We start from the raw sequence: 17,600 nt of genomic DNA, 5'->3' as shown, positions 1-17,600 counted from the left end.
TTCCTCCTTTTGGTTCCTTCAAAGCCGATATTGCTATTTGCATTTATTTATTCGTGTGTTGACTTGTTCAGGTCGGCTGCCTGGCCCCTGGAATTTAAACTTGCGAGCAGCGACAATGGGCTTTGCTCTCCCGTGGGTCACATCCCTACGCCAGCACACGCCCGACACCAGGAGGCTCAGGATAAAAGACCCGCGGACCGAAAGGATCAATGAGCCAGCAGAGGGGCGGGGAGGACGCGAGCGCGGCCCCACGTGGGGGACGTAGGGGCGCGGCTAACGAGAGAGCAGCGGAAGCCCGCCCCTTCCGGCCGCGGCGCGGACGCCTCGGCAGCCACGGCGGCTGGACCGCGGCTGGCGCCGGCTCGGCCCGCCCCCTTTAACGTGCCCCGCTCCCGCTCCAACGCCTGCCCGGCCGCTGTCAGCTGCATCAGCGTCCTACCGAGCCACGGTGCATGCTTCGCCGCTGCGGCCGCCGGCTGCTGTACGTCCTAGGCCTTAGCTTCCCGCTGCTGACCGGCCGGCCGCTTTTCCTCTGCCCGCACCGCCTCATGAGGCCGCAGGTCGTGTTCGTCCTCGGCGGTCCCGGCGCCGGCAAGGGGACCCAGTGCGCCCGCATCGTCGAGGTGAGGCCCGGGCAGCCGGCGGCTCCCTGTGCTTGCCCGGACGCCGGGCCGGCCAGTCCCGCAGCGCGCGTCTGTCCGCGCCTCCCCCACGCGCCCCACCCCACCCACCCCCCACCGCCCCGGAGCCGCGGACTACGGGTCCCGACGACGGGCGCACCGTCGGCGTGGTGGTGGTTCGGGGGTCCGCCGGCGCGCGGCATGTCGGAACTGGTAGTCCACGTCCGCCCGCCTCGGGGGGACCCAGAAAGGAGGGGGACCGCTTGGGATTGCTTTGTTCCTGCGCCCCTCTTTCCTTACATTTTGGGGACCAAGTTCATCTCGAGAGTGGGCTGGGAGAGGGATCCCGGGAGGGTACGCTTCCGGGGCCCCCAGCGCGCAGAGGTCAGTGTGTCGCTGGTTGTGGGGCGGCCGGAGGCGGCAGCAGCGTCGATTTGGGTTAGAGGCTGGGTGAGCCCACTGCTGCCTGAAGGGGAGACCGGTTTTTCCACCACGCCCATTCCTGCAGGCCCTCTAAACTCTGAACCGTCTACTAATTGGTCTTTATCCTAGAAAGGAGACCCGGGAGACAGGGCGTTACCTTAGGTGTTCTGAACCCGTCCAAGTCAGTACCAGCCCTGAGGCTCAGCCCGGGTTGGTGTGGTTGGAAAAAGCCGTGGAGTATGAGATCAAACTTCAACCTCTGGCCCGGCTGCCAACTTACACTGAGTCGATGGCCAAGTCACTTCCTCTCTCCGAGTCTCGGTTGCCCCCACTAGAACAGTAGAGGCTGTGCACACAGATTTAAACTCAGTATGAAATGCCTCCCAAGTCTAAAATGGTGTTACTTTTTTTTTCCCCCAAAGCGTGGTAAGGTTAATGCTTCAATTCCGTTAACAATTTTCGAACAGATACGTGGTTAGCTGCAGTGTGGATGAAAGGCTTATAGGAGAATCTGGGGAATGTTTGGGAGAGAAGGAAAACAGAAGATATCTAGAAACAGAAGAGCAGCCCAGCAGTGCTGTAAAACACCAAAGAATCCTTGTGAAACTCGGTGACCAGCAAAAGTTTTGACCCAGAACTTCTAAAATAGTTTCCTCCTCTTTTCCAGGATATGGCTTTTATTAGCTTTGGGATTTTACTCCTCTCACAGGTTCATACAACCCACTCCTGTCCTATATTTTATTCTCTAAAGAGCATCCAGAAAAAGTCGGATGGTAAAATCTTCATTATGTGTTTTACAGCTGTATTTATAATTGTTGATCATTTGTAAGACTATAAGTGGAGCTAATTCAACCAAAAGATACATAAATATTTTTCTCCTTATTTTTGTTCGTTCTTTTCACTTTTTAAAAGACATGACAATTGGATGGTTTCAGGTTTTTGTTGTATATATGAAACCTCTTACATGTAAATAGCATAGTAGGGGAAGGAGAAAAGACTTTATTTTTGTTTGTTTTTTATTTTTATTGAAGTATAGTTGATTTACAATATTGTATCAGTTTCAGGTGTACAGCAAAGTGAATAAGTTATACATATATCCACTCTATTTTAGATTCTTTTCCCATATAGGCCATCACAGAGTATTGAGTAAAGTTCCTTGTACTATACAGTAGGTCCCTATTAGTTATCTGTTCTATACACAGTAGTGTGTAAATGTCAATCCCAATATCCCAATTTATCCCTCCCCCTCCCTCCCCCCCCAGCCCCGTAACCATAAGCTTGTTTCCTACATCTGTGACTCTGTTTCTGTTTTACAGATAAGTCCATTTGTACCTTTTTATAGATTCCACATGTAAGAGATATATGATACTTGTCTTTCTCTGTCTGACTTTCTTTACTCATGATGACAATCTCTGGGTCCATCCATGTTGCTACAAATGGCATTATTTCGTTCTTTGTTATGGCTGAGTAATATTCCGTTGTATATATAAACCACATCTTCTTTATCCATTCCTCTGTCAAGGACATTTAGGTTGCTCCCATGTCCTGGCTATTGTAAATAGCACTGCAATGAACATTGGGGTGCATGTATCTTTTTGAATCATGGTTATCTCTAGATACATGCCCAGGAGTGGGATTGCTAGATCACATGGTAGCTCTGTTTTTAGTTTTTAAAGGAACCTTCATACTGTTCTCCATAGTTGCTATACCAATTTACATTCCCACCAACAGTGTGGGAGGGTTCCCTTTTCTCCATACCTTCTCCAGCCTTTATTGTTTGTGGATTTTTTTTTTGTGGTACGCGGGCCTCTCACTGTTGTGGCCTCTCCCGTTGCAAAGCACAGGCTCTGGACGCGCAGGCTCAGCGGCCATGGCTCACGGGCCCAGCTGCTCCGCGGCATGTGGGATCTTCCCGGACCGGGGCACGAACCCGTGTCCCCTGCATCGGCAGGCGGACTCTCAACCACTGCGCCACCAGGGAAGCCCTGTTTGTGGATTTTTTGATGATGGCCATTCTGATGTGTGTGAGGTGATACCTCACTGTAGTTTTATTTTGCATTTTTCTAATAATTAGCAATGATGTAATGATGCTTTTTAGCCATCTGTATGTCTTCTTCGGAGAAATGTCTATTTAGATCATCTGCCCATTTTTTGATTGGGTTGTTTGTTTTTTTAATATTGAGCTGCAGGAGCTGTTTGTATATTTTGGAGATGAATCTGTTGTCGGTCACTAATATTTTCTCCCATTCTGAGGGGGAAAAGACTTTACTAGAGTCAAACAGATATGGGTTCAAACCCTAACTGTTCCATTTACTATCTCTTTAGTCCCAGAGAAGTTGTTGTTTTACCTTGGGTTCCTCTGTAAGAAGGAAGAAATAACACCTGTCTGGTATGGTATTTATGAATATGAAATGAGGTAAAATATCTGGCATGCATAGATGCAAATAATTTTTTCCTCTGTTTTAGAGTTCCTGTTCTTAATTTATGAGGTTGGTTGTTTTTACTTTGAAGTGCACTGTAGTTTTACTTTTTAAAAATTGGTTTATGGGGCTTCCCTGGTGGTGCAGTGGTTGGGGGTCCGCCTGCCGATGCAGGGGACACGGGTTCGTGCCCCGGTCCGGGAGGATCCCACATGCCGCAGAGCGGCTGGGCCCGTGAGCCGTGGCTGCTGGGCCTGCGCGTCCGGAGCCTGTGCTCCGCAACGGGAGAGGCCGCAACAGTGAGAGGCCTGCGTACCGCAAAAAAAAAAAAAAAAAAAAAAAAAAAATTGGTTTATGACTGATGTATTGGAATGTATTTAAATATTTTGTTTTTGACTCATAATGTGACTTTTAAGTGTTCACACCCAAACTGATAATACCCATATTACTCCAATGGGTTAAAAATAATCTCCACATTCTGTAATTAGTATTTATTCTTTACTCTGTTTGATAATGGTGGATAATATTTTAAACCTGTTAATTAAGAATTATAAGGTTTCCATGATGAGATATGTTCTATAATGTATTATCTTATTCTTTAAGATTTCAACACTTATATGAGCTTAAATTCAACTGTTTTCTTACAATTCCAAATAGCTTATAATTCAGCAGTTGCTGTCTTCTAGTGGATTAAACAATGGGATGTCTATGGTCAGTTAAGTCAGAGGATTTTTTGTTTTGTTTCTTTTGTGAGTCTCTTGCATTTTTACTCAGTGTTTTATTATACAGGCAAATGTAAGCTGAATCCCAAACGATTGTAATTTTTGGAGCTAATTTTTTTCTGTAGGGGAAAAGTTACATAAATCAAGGTTAAATTCCCCAACTATCATGCCATTACTAATTTAGCTAACAGGGTACCTGAAATGTGGCTGAAACAGAATTGTTTCTTTGGGAAGATTACATTAATTTCCAACTCAGGCCACCAGAAGTACGTCTTTGGACCCTTGCTACAGAACCTGAGAGTATCTGGCCCTCTAATATCCTGGGACATTGCAGTTGTGGTTGAGGGTGTCACCACAGGGAAGCTGTTGCTTGTTATTTTTTTTTTTTTTTCTAGCTGTGAATTCTACCTGTACTACTTGCTCTCCCAGACCTTGAGGAAGAAAAGGCAAATCTGATGCAGCATCTTCTGAAAGTGTTGCGAACTGGAAAGGAAAGGTTTGAGGGAGGCTTTGAGATTGAATTTTGCCCATTTAGTTGAATTGATCTTTTTCAGTTTTGTTTTATTTTCTAACTAATTTTTAAGTCTGTCTTCTCACACTCAAGTTTGTTTTTGAAAATCAGCCATTTTCTAAAGCAGTGCAATCAGGAGTCAAGTGCTCAGAGTGGAGTTATTATTGTGGAATAACTTGTGACTAAAAAATCATGATGGAAGATACTGTGTCATTTTTGAATTTTTTTAATTAAGCTTTATTTGTATTGTTTTGGCCCAAGAAAAATTATAGTGCCATAACCTAAACTTGTCTGAAAATAACAACCACAGTTTTGCATGTGTTAGCTGGGATATTTAAACCTACTCTCTTTTAAAGATGGTGAACATTCTCTTAAATGAACAATTATGCTAAAGTTTATATCCATGCCAAATTGCTTTCGGTAGCACCCCAGAAGCATTTTTATCATCTTGTGTTTTAACTTCCTCCAGGACCTGTATGGGTAACTTAGACATTGTACCCTACCTGCTATACTTAGAAAGTTTTGGGTGATACTGACTTTAAGTATGTAGAAAACAGGAATTTGATTTTATTTATCTTTTTGTCTCTAGTGTTGAACATTGTGCCTGACATATAGGTGCTTAATAAGTATTCTTTGAATGAATATATAGCACACCAGTTTGTCCTAAAGATGTAAAAAAATTTAAAATTCGGTCTCCAGGGGGCGCCCAAGGAGCAGTTAGTACTCCCAATTTCAGGACCAGAAGTATTTGAATGAAACCTCTGTCTTACTCTGATTTCTCATGTAACACTTCAGTTTACTCTCAGTGAATAAATGGTATAGTTGTAAAAATCTGATGAGCATTCTAAAACTTTTAAGCTCCTGGTTACAAATCCCTAAAGCAGACTACCACTCATTAAAGAAACGAGATAGGAAGATCCACTGGACATTAAGCTTGCTTCAGAACAGTCCTTTCTCCTTTTGGTGGGATGGGCTGGAGTAAGAGATAGGTTTTTTGGGCTTTTTTGTTTTTTTTAAAGGAAAGTTTAAATTATCTGTAAAAGAGAGTCCACAGAATCCTCGACTCTCCTGAAGCACCACCCTTTCATTAAGGTAATGGTAATGTGGGATTTTTGTTGTTGTTAAGAATTTGGAGGAGGGGAGAATATGTTCAGATTATTTACTATTCTTACTTTTGAAAACTTCATTTTTTTCTTTCCATTTTAAGTTACAGTAGTAATACATATTTGTTGGTGACCTCTAACCCTGAGGCCACCAGTATTAACTGTCTGGTATTAACTCTTTCTCAATATTTTTACAAATAAAAGTGCATATAGTTACCTTTTTAACCTCCAAATGGGACTATTCTGGTTTTTTTTACTGAATGTATCATGGCCCTCTCAGGCCTCTACACATAGACTTAACTTATTTTTATTAGTAGCTGCAGAACAGTCCATAATATGGATGTTACCATAGCATAGTTGTACCATTCCCCTCATTGATGGACATTGATGGGTAGTTTTCAGGAAATTATTCTGCTATTGCAAACAGTGCTTCAATAAATTTCCTTGTAAATATAATATTGCATATGGATGCTTTTATTTTTGCAAGCAAAATTCCTAAAAGTGGGATTGCTAAGTCAGAAGATAAGTGCATTTTTAATTTTAATTGATAATTGTTTGATTACTTTTCAAAAACATTATACTTACATTTCTATCAGCAGTTGTATGCTTTTTTTTTTACTAGCACTGGATGATTATCAGTCATTTTAATTTTTTCAAATCTGTTAATCTCCTCTTCAAAGTTTTTCTGAGTAAATTACTCATTTTTTCCAAGAAGTCCATTAAGGTGAAAGGCATAATTAGACTTAAAAAAAAATTTCCCTTTACTTGTCATTTATTCAGAAAACATTCTTTGAGAGCTAGGCACTGTGATAGTTGCTAAGGTGAATAAGACACAGACCCTACTGTCAGAAGTTTACAGTGAGCTGTGAGATATAGAAGTTAAACAGTGACTGTGACAGGACAGAGTGATAAGTCCTATGACAGAAATATACACACAGACCATTTAGATAAGGGACATTTAAGTTACAGCTCAGTGGGTCAGGGAAGGCTTCCTCGGGGGCAGTGATATGTATGAGCTGAATTCAGAAGGACAGTAGGAAAGAAGCAGCCAGGAGATGTGGGGGAGTGGAGAACACTTAAAGCAGAGTTACCCTTGCATAGGGTAGTTGGAGGTTTCAATTCTGAGAAAAGGCTAAGGAGAGAGTAAACGGACGCAAGTGAGATTGACCCAGAAAACACTTCCTAAATGCAAACTATTTGCTCTGTGTTGGGGGATACTGCCTTCTAGAGGTTCTCAATTTAGAGTAGAGATAAGAAACATACTTAATAGAATTTCATGAGAAAAGATATGAAAGATTTTTGCAAATATTAAAGTTTAACATTAAATTGTTTTAAAATTGTTTATCAGGAGTTCCCTGGTGGCCTAGTGGTTAGGATTCTGGGCTTTCACTGCCATGGCCTGGGTTCAATCCTGGTCAGGTAACTGAGATCCCTCAAGCTGTGCAACGTGGCCAAAACAAAACAAAACAAAACTGTTTATCTTTTAGATTTGCCTCCCTAACTAGATTGTAATGTCTTCAAGGATGGGGACCCTGTCTTTTGCTCCTGTTCATTCTACTGCATGGTGTTTGAGGTGCCTACTTATCCTTAAGATCTTAGCTTAATTCAGAGATTCCCAAACATTCTCAGTTCATGGTCCCCTTAGTGTGTCAGTATTTTTTTTCACAAACACCTTAGTCCAAAATAAGTATCTAACAGTTGTATTTATTGAGTAACTGGATCCAAACAATACTTAATAAGTATTTTCTACAACTTAGTAGCTGTTTGAAGAAACAGTACATATACATTAAGAGAAGAAGTAGCAACTTTATTTCATTCTTATGTAACCACAATCACTTCTAATTGGATGTAAATGCCTGTTGGCACTGCCCAGTTTCTCATACCTTGGAATCAGGTTAGACGCTTCCATACTCATTTTATTTTCCACATTAATTTTCACGTGGTACTTATTTTTATCACAGCAACTGCCCACCAAAAAGTCAGCATCACAAAGATGTGTCTTCGAAAAGAATGTGCATGATCTAAAGTTGAAATTGTGAACTACCCTGAGCTGATAGTTCACATGATATCTAACAGTGTTGCTCTGTTTCCCTTAAAAATGTAAACCCAGGGCACTCTTGTGAATTCGCTGCAGTGCTCCAGGGTACTTTGGCATTCAGTTTGGGAACCATGAGCTAAAAATGATTTCCTCAGTGAAACTGGCCCTCACATTTTTAGACTAGGTCAGATTTCTCTATTATGTGATCTCAAAGCACTTCAAAACATCTGTCAGTTTGTTATTCTTTTGTCCTTTCAGTTTTTAATTCTGTTGTCCTTTATAACACTTATGTTTGTAGTTCACGTTTAATTTCATGGTTATTGGATTGTCTCCCTCATTACACCATAAGCTCCATAAGGATGAGAACCTTAGATTTCTCAATTTACTCTTACATCTTCAGTGTCTAGTACAATGTCTGGCATAAATTGATGCTGAATAAACATTTGGTAAGTAGATTTTGAAGCCAGTCATACCTGGATTTCTGCCATTTAGTGAGTTATTTAAATTTTTGGCTCTTTGGTTTTCCCCCCTGAAAATTTGGGATATTAATCTACTTTACAGGGTGATTATGAGGATTAGCCAAGAGAATCCATGTAATAAAATGTCTGGCACAGTGCCTACTTTGTGTTTGCCACTTCATATATGTTAGCATCTCTCTCCTTGCCTATTCTGTGCTTATCTATAAATAGTCAATGAAAGAAATATCTTGAGCAGCGTCAGTAGCTACACTTTGGCAGTCATTCTTAGTCAGTAGACTGAAGAAAAATTGATTTGCAAGGATATGAACAAATGTCAAAGTGTCATACCAGTGTATTGTCTACTAGGCAGTATGTAGAGTTCAGACTCCGGAGTTAGACTGTCTGGGTTTGAATCTTATCGTAACACCTACTATGTGTGAGATCTTAGCAAAGGTTTAGTTTCTCTATGCCTCAATTTCCTCATCTGTAAAATGGGAACAATAATATATAGTATCTAACTCAGAGGGGTGTTGTGAGGAGTAAATGAGCTAATGTGTGTAAAGTACTTAGAGCAGTGCCTGGCATGTGAAAATTCCTATATAAATGTTAACTATTATTTTTATTATTATCATCATCATCGTACTTTTTCTGTGTTAGTTTTGCCTGCCCTTTTGACTTGCTTAAGAATTTTTTCCTTCCTGATTTATTCCTTTGTACTTTGGAAGCTGTACAATCTGTTTTTAGTGGTTACCCTAGAAATTTTAAGCACACATATTATTTAACTTAAGTCTAATATTAATATTTTTACTCTCCCCCAAACAATACAAATACCTTAGGACACAACTCTATTTTCTGTCCTATTCTTTTTTTTAGGATTTTACTTCTATATTGACTTTTTTTTAATCCCCGCAAATGACTTGTTAATGTTTTATAACAAATGTTTGTTTAAAATAACTTACATACATACCATTTTCTTTACTAACCGTTTACTTTTGCAGCTCAGATCTTCCTTCTGAGATCATTTTCTTTCTTGAAGTATATCCTTCAGAAGGTTCTTTAATCAGTATGGGCTTGTGGTTAGGAAATTTTGCTGTACTCTTTACATGGTAGGTTCTTTTTTCCTAGTTCAAGCACCTAGGGTATCATCCTTGAGAGGTCCTGACTTTATGTGAAGCTCATTGATCTGACCTCCAATCCTATTTAGGTCTCAGTCTTTGTCTCCTTTCCCCTCTCTGTGGCTGATTAAATCCTGGGCTCTAGCCACCTGTGATTTGGGGATGGGGAAAGTCCCCAGGGCAGCCATAGCTCCAGCACTCTCTCGCTCTTCTGGATTTGTGCTTTCGTGATTTATCTGAATTTGAGTTACTCCTTTAATTTTTGGCCAGCTCAGTCATACATTAAAAAATAATAATAATAAAATTATATATTAATAAATATACAAATATTAGAGATTATGTATCCAACTACATGAGTGTGCTGTGCTGGGAGGGGTTCCTCTCTTTTGTTTAGTAAGTTTTATTTATTTATGGCTCTGTTGGGTCTTCGGCACGAAGGCTTTCTCCAGTTGCGGCAAGCAGGAGCTGCTCTTCATTGTGTTATGTGGGCTTCTCATTTCGGTGGTTTCTCTTGTTGCGGAGCACGGGCTCTAGGCTCACAGGCTTCAGTAGTTGTGGCACACAGGCTCAGTAGTTGTGGCTCGCAGGCTCTAGAGTGCAGGCTCAGTAGTTGTGGCGCACGGGCTTAGTTGCTCCGTGGCATGTGGGATCTTACCGGACCAGGGCTCGAACCCGTGTCCCCTGCATTGGCAGGGGAATTCTTAACCACTGCACCACCAGGGAAGTCCTGGGAGGAGTTTCTCTGAATGAATGTATATTTTCCACCCCCATCAAAATTAGACACCTCTACCTAAGTCTGCCCTAGCTCAGAACACCTCTTCAATGTCAGTTCTTCCCCTTATCCTTACTCCCATTGAAATCTACTTGATTTACATCCTTTGGATTAAAGTTTTAGTGATGGTAATCGATTTAACACCACATCCTAGTTAAGATGCTAATAGGAGAGGACAGTAGTCACGTGAGACCTCCGAAAGTCACATAGGAGTACAGTATTTTAATGGTTGTTCTTCTGAATTGAAATTGAGAGCATTTCAGAGAAACCACTCTAGTAGTGGGACTTTCAGACTAGATAAGAGAGAAAAGGTGGAGACGGGATAACCATCTTACTCTTTGTGTCATGTTAGCTTGATCACACTGACTCTTGCTAACCTTAAAGCTAGTACTTTTAGCCCAGTTGGCATATGAGAATGTATTTAACATTTCAGTTAAATTAAGGACATTTTTATAGACTGAACATGTGATAAGAGCATTTAGAACTTAATAGAGAACAGGTGTGAGTGAACATACTGTTTGCTGACAGTTTCCTGCTGCTGGTGAACAAAGCTAACCAAACAGCACTTTGGTAAAGGAAGAAGCCCCAGTTATTACATACCATTCTTAGAAACTTTCACTTTGAGGAACTGGATCCCAAAAAAACCACATGTTCCATGCTTGGTTTCCATCAGTTATCTCCAGAAGACCGGTAAGTTGGTTCCATTTATCATTAGGGTATATTCTATACCAACAGTCAATTGAATATGCTTAGTTTGGGGCTCTACAAAAGACTGTTTCTTTGCTCACTTTGTGTTTGGAATTTCCATGATGTATTAGTCATTGATGTTTGCCACTGAAAAGTTCTATGTGTTTAACATATAAGACTTTAAGTATAATTAGGTAGATAATAACATGAATTTCTGTTCTCTTGGTGTCTACTGGGAGTAAAGAGACAGTCCAGAAGATGTTTTATTGATATTATGTAATTGGGAATTGACTTGACGGTTAATTTAGGTTTTTAAACTGGAAATTTTTATTTGCTACTTATTTAATGATTGTCGGGTGAGGCAAGTGGAAATGGAAATGGTGTCACAAGTGGAGAAAGGCAAGAACGAAGCAAACGAAGGATGGTCAGAATCTGGCTGAATGGTGGGTCAGATACGCCTGGCTCTGTGTGTGGATAAAGTTCCTGATCTTCCCTCCATGCTAGCATACAACAAAATGATAAAGTCCATGAACTTGGAGTCTCCTTTTTAATTTCCACCAGCAGATTCTGTCATGCGAAGGCCATAGAAGCTTGATGGCAAGACTCTGTATTTCCATGTCTGTCACCTAGGAATTACCTCAGAGGCCCACTGTGGAATAATCGCCACTGAGAGTCAGGAGACCTGAGTGCCAGTTTCCTGTCTGCTAACTAGCAAGTCAGCTTATCTCAGTTTCCCCTTTCATAAAATGAGAGGTATGGAAATAGGTGGTCTTGCCAGCCCTACAACAGTTCTGTATACTGAGACTTCATTGTTAGATAGTGTTGTAATCCTGTGTGGTCACATTCAAGAGGCATGTTATCCAATCATTTTGAATATGTGTATCTTCTTTGGCATTCTATGCTGTATGAATGGGAGCACCAAGGAATTGTATTTAATAAATTCCCACTGTATTTCATGTTTACATAGAACTTCAGAGTGATAAAGAATGTGTAAAGGCAGGAAAAGGAGTAGTTTTTTGAAGTAGAACAATTGTGTGTGAATTTTTTTTAATTAAAAATATTTAAGAAATGGGACATTGGAGCCAACTTTCTTACAATATAGCATAGTAGTAGAAACAATGTAGACTTTGAAGTCAGTTGCTGGTTCACATCTCAGTCTAACACCTGTGGCTATGTTGCTTAACTTTTCTGATTCTGTTATCTTCATTTGTAAACTGATGATAATAATGACAACTTCACTAGATTGTTATAAAGATGAAACAGCATAATGCTTCTGCGGTGTTCAGCACAGTACATGGCACTCAGTAAATTTGTAAAGGCTAGCATTATTTTAGAAAAGATCTACAGTGAAGAGATCAAAGAGTAATTTAGATTAAAGTAGTTTTGGGGAGCATTGTATTCCCATTGTTTACTACAGCATAAGGAAATGATTACCCACACTAATCAGTTTACAGATTTTTAAAAACCCAGGATGGTATTTTAGAGTCTATCAAAAATGAAAGGTCTTTCTACTTAGAGAAAATGTTTGGAGTTAACTTAGATTTTAAAACCCTAGAAAGGCCAAGTGGATTTAAGGAAAAGTTTATAGTATACATGCTCTTTATATTCAAAATAGGTTACTAGTTGCCAGATGGAGCTAATGACCTAATGATTGGATAAGTTTCATAAGTTAAGCCTGAATATGTACCTTAACTGCCCTGTTATTAAAAATATGCATACTTTTACTTTTGGTTACTTTTTTTAAAAAATATTTATTTAATTTATTTGGTTGCACCGGGTCTTAGTGCGGCTCATGGGCTCCTTAGTTGTGGCATGTGAACTCTTGGTTGCGACATGCATGTAGGTTCCAGTTCCCTGACCAGGGATTGAACCTGGGCCCCTGCATTGGGAGTGCAGAGTCTTAACCACTGCACCACCAGGGAAGTCCCACTTTTGGTTACTTTTTAATTATATAAGTAGTACACATACATTATAGAAAAATTAGAAAATACAGATGAGTAAAAAGAAGGGTGTAAAAATTACCAGTAATCTTAGCATCCAGAGAAAACCACCATTAATCAATATTTTGGGACATATTTTTCCAGAGATTTTTTTTTTTTTTAGTAGGCTCATACTCTGGAAACCTGCTTTTAACTTATAATATCACAAACATATCACCATGTTAATAAATGCACTTTTACTACATTATCTATATGATATTGTACTCTGTAGATTACATACATTATTTAATTAATTGATTCCTTGTTTTAGAAATTTTGTTTCTGACTTTTCAGAAGTTGTATTCTGTGTTTTTTAAAAAATACTTGGAGATATAATTTATATACCATACAACTCATCCATTTAAAGTGTAGAATTCAGGACTTCGCTGGTGGCACAGTGGTTAGGAATCTGCCTGCCAATGCAGGGGACACGGGCTTGAGCCCTGATCTCGGAAGATCCTACATGCTGCAGAGCAACTAAGCCTGTGCACCACAGCTACTGAGCCTGAGCTCTAGAGCCCGTGAGCCACAACTACCGAAGCCCGTGAGCCACAACTACTGAAACCCGTGTGCCACAACTACTGAAGCCCACGTGCCTAGAGCCCATGCTCCGCAACAGGAGAAGCCACCAGTGTGTGAGAAGCCCACGCACTGCAATGAAGAGTAGCCCCCACTTGCCACACTACAGGAAGCCCGCACTCAACAATGAAGACCCAACACAGCCAAAAATTAATAAATAAAATTATTAAAAAGAAATAAAATTTAAAAAGCATAGAATTCAGTGGTTTTGGTATATTACATTATTAATTTTTTAAATTTTGGTAAAATATATCATGAAATTTACCATTTTAACCACTTTTAAGTGTACAGTTCAGTGGCATTAATTGCATTTACAGCGTTGTGCGACCATCACCACGATTTCTAAAACGTTTTCATCACCCCAAACAAAAACTCTATTAGGCAATAATTTCCCATTCTTCCCTTCCCCCAGCTCCTAGTAACCTCTAATCTACTTTTTGCCTCTGAATTGCCTATTTTAGGTACTTCATGTAAGTGGAATCATACATTTGTCCTTTTTTTTAATGGCTTATTTCACTTAGCATAATGTTTTCAGGGTTCATCCATGTTAGCATGTATCAGAACTTCATTCCTTTTTATGGCTGAATAATGTTTCATTGTATGTATTTATTACATTTTGTTTATCCATTCACCTGTTGTTGGATAAGGGCTGCTTCCACCTTTCCGCTATTGTGAGTAATGCTGCAGTGAACACTGGCATACAAGGATCTGTTTGAGTCTTTTGGGTATAGAGCTGGGAGTGAAATTGCTGGATCATATAATAATTCTGACTTGTTGAGGAGCTGCCAAACTGTTTTCCACAGCAGCTGTACCATTTTCTGTACCATTTCTGCCCGTGATATATGGTTTCTTTATCCTCACCAACACATCATTTTATGTTTGTTTGTTTGATTATAACCACCCTACTAGGTGTGCAGTGGTATCGCATTGTGGTTTTGATTTGCGTTTCCTTAATGACTAATGCTGTGAGCATCTTTCTTGTCTCACATGTCCTTTTTTTTTTAAAATAACCATCCTGAAGGGTGCACTGGCATCTCATTATGGTTTTGATTTGCATTTCCCTGATGACTAATGAGGAACTTTCCCATACTGGCCATCTGAATATCTTCTTTGGAGAAATGTCTGTTTGAATCCTTTGTCCTTTCTTTTTTCCCCCAGAATATTGCATTTAAAAAATTGTCTTTTGCAATTTTTAAAATTGGGTTATTTATCTTTTTATTGCTAAGTTGTAAAGTTTTAAAAATATATTTTTGGTACAAGTCCCTTATCCAGATACATGATTTGTAAATATTTTCTCCCATCTTGTGGCTTGTCTTTTCATTTTCTTGGTAGTGTCCTTGGAAGCACAGAGGTTTTAAATTTTGATGAGGTCTTATATCTTGCACTTTAGAACATACAGTATGCTTTCTGTTGCCTGTGGTGCAGAGATTAAAAGATTGATAAAGTGAGGCCAGAACTGTAAAAGAGGTATAACTGGTAAGTGTATTGTGCCTGGGACTGAGAGTTGAGGGTGGAAGAGAGAGGAGATAGTGGTAGATGGAAAGGAAGAGTGGGAGCAACAGATTCTTGATACTTCCTTGACTGATTCCAGGGCATAATTGGGTCCAAGTTAAGTCAGGCTAGAGAGGTGGGAGAGGTTGTCTATTTTGCAAAATGGTTTTCAGCATTCTTCCTGTTGTGTAGTCGTGGCAGGAAAGAAAGCTTTCCATAAATATTTCCCATAAGCTTACCACTTTTTAGGACATTTCCTTTGTGTGAAGAAGTTAGATTCTAATCAAGAACCAGTAATCCCTTATATCCTGTTCTACATTATATAAATGAGTACAGTTGTCTATGGTCAACATTGAATCCCAGGCTGGGCTAGGATATGACGGTTATACCATCAAAAATGTATATTCTTAGACTGACTTTAATTTTAGATTGAGAAAAATGTAATCATGAAGGTAAATTTTACACCAAAAAAGTTTGGAAACATATACTATTTTTTAAAGCCAAATATTGATTTTCCTCACACTTTCTCCTATTAGCACAGGTTGATGGACTAAAAATGAAGATGATTCTTTGTTGTCTAAGCTAGATTAATTTTCTCTTTTTAAAAAAAAGTCAGTTGAGAGTGGTTGGCACAATAAAGTTCTGAAAGTGCTCCAAGGGGTCATTCTGGAGACTAGAAGTAGTGTGGGTACATTGTCTGTCATGGAGGTGTCATTTCCAGAACATCTTGCTTATAATTTTGAACTCTAGTGTCTAGAGTAAGGCTTCACTGAAATATGTTTCCTTTTAAACTTTTGCTGCTGTGCCTTTTGGATCCTCTCAACTGAGTATGTCTCTAAATTTCCATCTGTTTTTAGGCTATAAAACTGGACTGCTTTCTGTCTCTTTCTATAACTCTTGACTTCATGCCCATGCAGTGTGTTTCAGTGTTGCTATATTATACTTTTGTTTCTCCTTTGTTTAAGGAATGGATCACTTTCCAGAGAAATTTTTATCTAAACATTTGACTTGATTTTTGTTGCTATTCTCTACAGTGATTTAGTTTTAAATTTTAAATAAGTTTGTGATTGTACAGGTACTGTTTTTCTTTTTTCTTGAACTTAGATAATGTTTTTTTTTTACAGCATTCCATTACACACATTATTGATGGAATATATTCTTTTATTTATTTATTTATTTATTTATGGCTGTGTTGGGTCTTCGTTGCTGTGCGCAGGCTTTCTCTAGTTGCAGTGAGTGGGGGCTACTCTTTGTTGTGGTGTGCAGGCTTCTCAATGCGGTGGCTTCTCTTGTTGCAGAGCACGGGTTCTAGGCACGCAGGCTTCAGTAGTTGTGGATCGCAGGCTCAGTAGTTGTGGCTCACGGGCTCTAGAGCGCAGGCTCCGTAATTGTGGCACATGGGCGTAGTTGCTCCGCGGCATGTGGGATCTTCCTGGACCAGGGCTCGAACCCGTGTCCCCTGCATTGGCAGGCAGCTTCTTAACCACTGCGCCATCAGGGAAGCCCTTAGACAATGTTTTTTATGTAGGGATTTTTATTCCTAATGTGAGGCAGTTCATTTTGCTGTTCTCTTAGGATTTGATATTAATAAAACACTTAAATCAACAATCTTACTTTGTGATGCTATATAAAAAATAAATAAATTAAATTAAAATTTAAAAAAAACCAGTCTTTGTGATATTTGCCATTTAGAGATGTGTGGATAGAATATATGCTTTTTTTAAATTAAAATTTTAGTAAGTTTATGTACATGTACATTGAGATTGAAACAATTCAGAAGTACGTAAGGTGAAAGTTCTCCTTAACCTTAGCCTACTCTTTTTTTTTTTTGGTTGCTTTGGGTCTTCATTGCTGCGCACGGGCTTTCTCTAGTTGCGGTGAGCAGGGGCTACTCTTCGTTGCGGTGCGCAGGCTTCTCATTGCAGTGGCTTCTCTTGTTGTGGAGCATGGGCTCTAGGCGCATGGGTTTCAGGAGTTGTGGCACACAGGCTCAGTAGTTGTAGATCGCGAGCTCTACAGCACAAGCTCTGTAGTGGCGCACGGGCTTAGTTGCTCTGCTGCATGTGGGATCTTCCCGGACCAGGGATGGAACCCGTGTCCCCTGCATTGGCAGGCGGATTCGTAACCACTGCGCCGCCAGGGAAGTCCCAGCCTACTCTCCTTATCTAATCACCTACCAACGTTTTTGTGTGTGGCTTTCTGGTCCTCTTATGATGTATTTATACACAGATAAAAATGCACGCACACAAACGTTGTCTATTGTTATTTTTTTGCTTAACAGTGTATCTTGGATAGCTTTCCATATCAGAACATGCAGATAGCTCAACTCCATTCATAATATATACAATAATCTATTTAACTATTCATATATTTGTGGACATTTAGATTTTCTGTTTACAGATGATGCTGACATAAACACTCATTACATATGTCTTTGTGCACATGTGCAACTATTTCAGTAGCACAGCTCCTAGAAATGGAATTACTGAGCCAAAGGGTATGCAAACTTAAATTTTGTTAGACTCTGCCAAATTGCCCTCTAAAAAGGCTGAACCAATTTACACTCCCACGAACTGTCAGGATGCTGGTTCTTCCCCACCCCCACCCTTGCCATAGCCAGATATGTCTTTATTTTAACCAATCTGATGGGTGAAAAATGAAATCACATTGCTTTAATTTGCA

General features: G+C 40.0%; 1 protein-coding gene across 1 annotated transcript in view; it reads left to right on the top strand.

Moving 5' to 3' along the window:
- The first annotated feature begins 326 nt into the window (after nucleotides 1–326).
- The window catches only part of CMPK1 (cytidine/uridine monophosphate kinase 1), a 33,626-nt gene continuing 16,352 nt past the window's right edge, over nucleotides 327–17,600 (top strand). Inside the window, exon 1 of the mRNA XM_082833559.1 lies at nucleotides 327–623. Within this exon, the coding sequence (XP_082689685.1) occupies nucleotides 453–623 (171 nt within the window). The 5' untranslated portion in view covers nucleotides 327–452. The remainder of the gene's footprint in view (nucleotides 624–17,600) is intronic.

This window comes from Leucopleurus acutus, assembly GCF_964270905.1.
Source record: "Leucopleurus acutus genome assembly, chromosome: 2".
NCBI lineage: Eukaryota > Metazoa > Chordata > Mammalia > Artiodactyla > Delphinidae > Leucopleurus > Leucopleurus acutus.
Note: the sequence above shows the minus strand (reverse complement) of the source record. Positions and strands in the feature narration are given on the sequence as shown.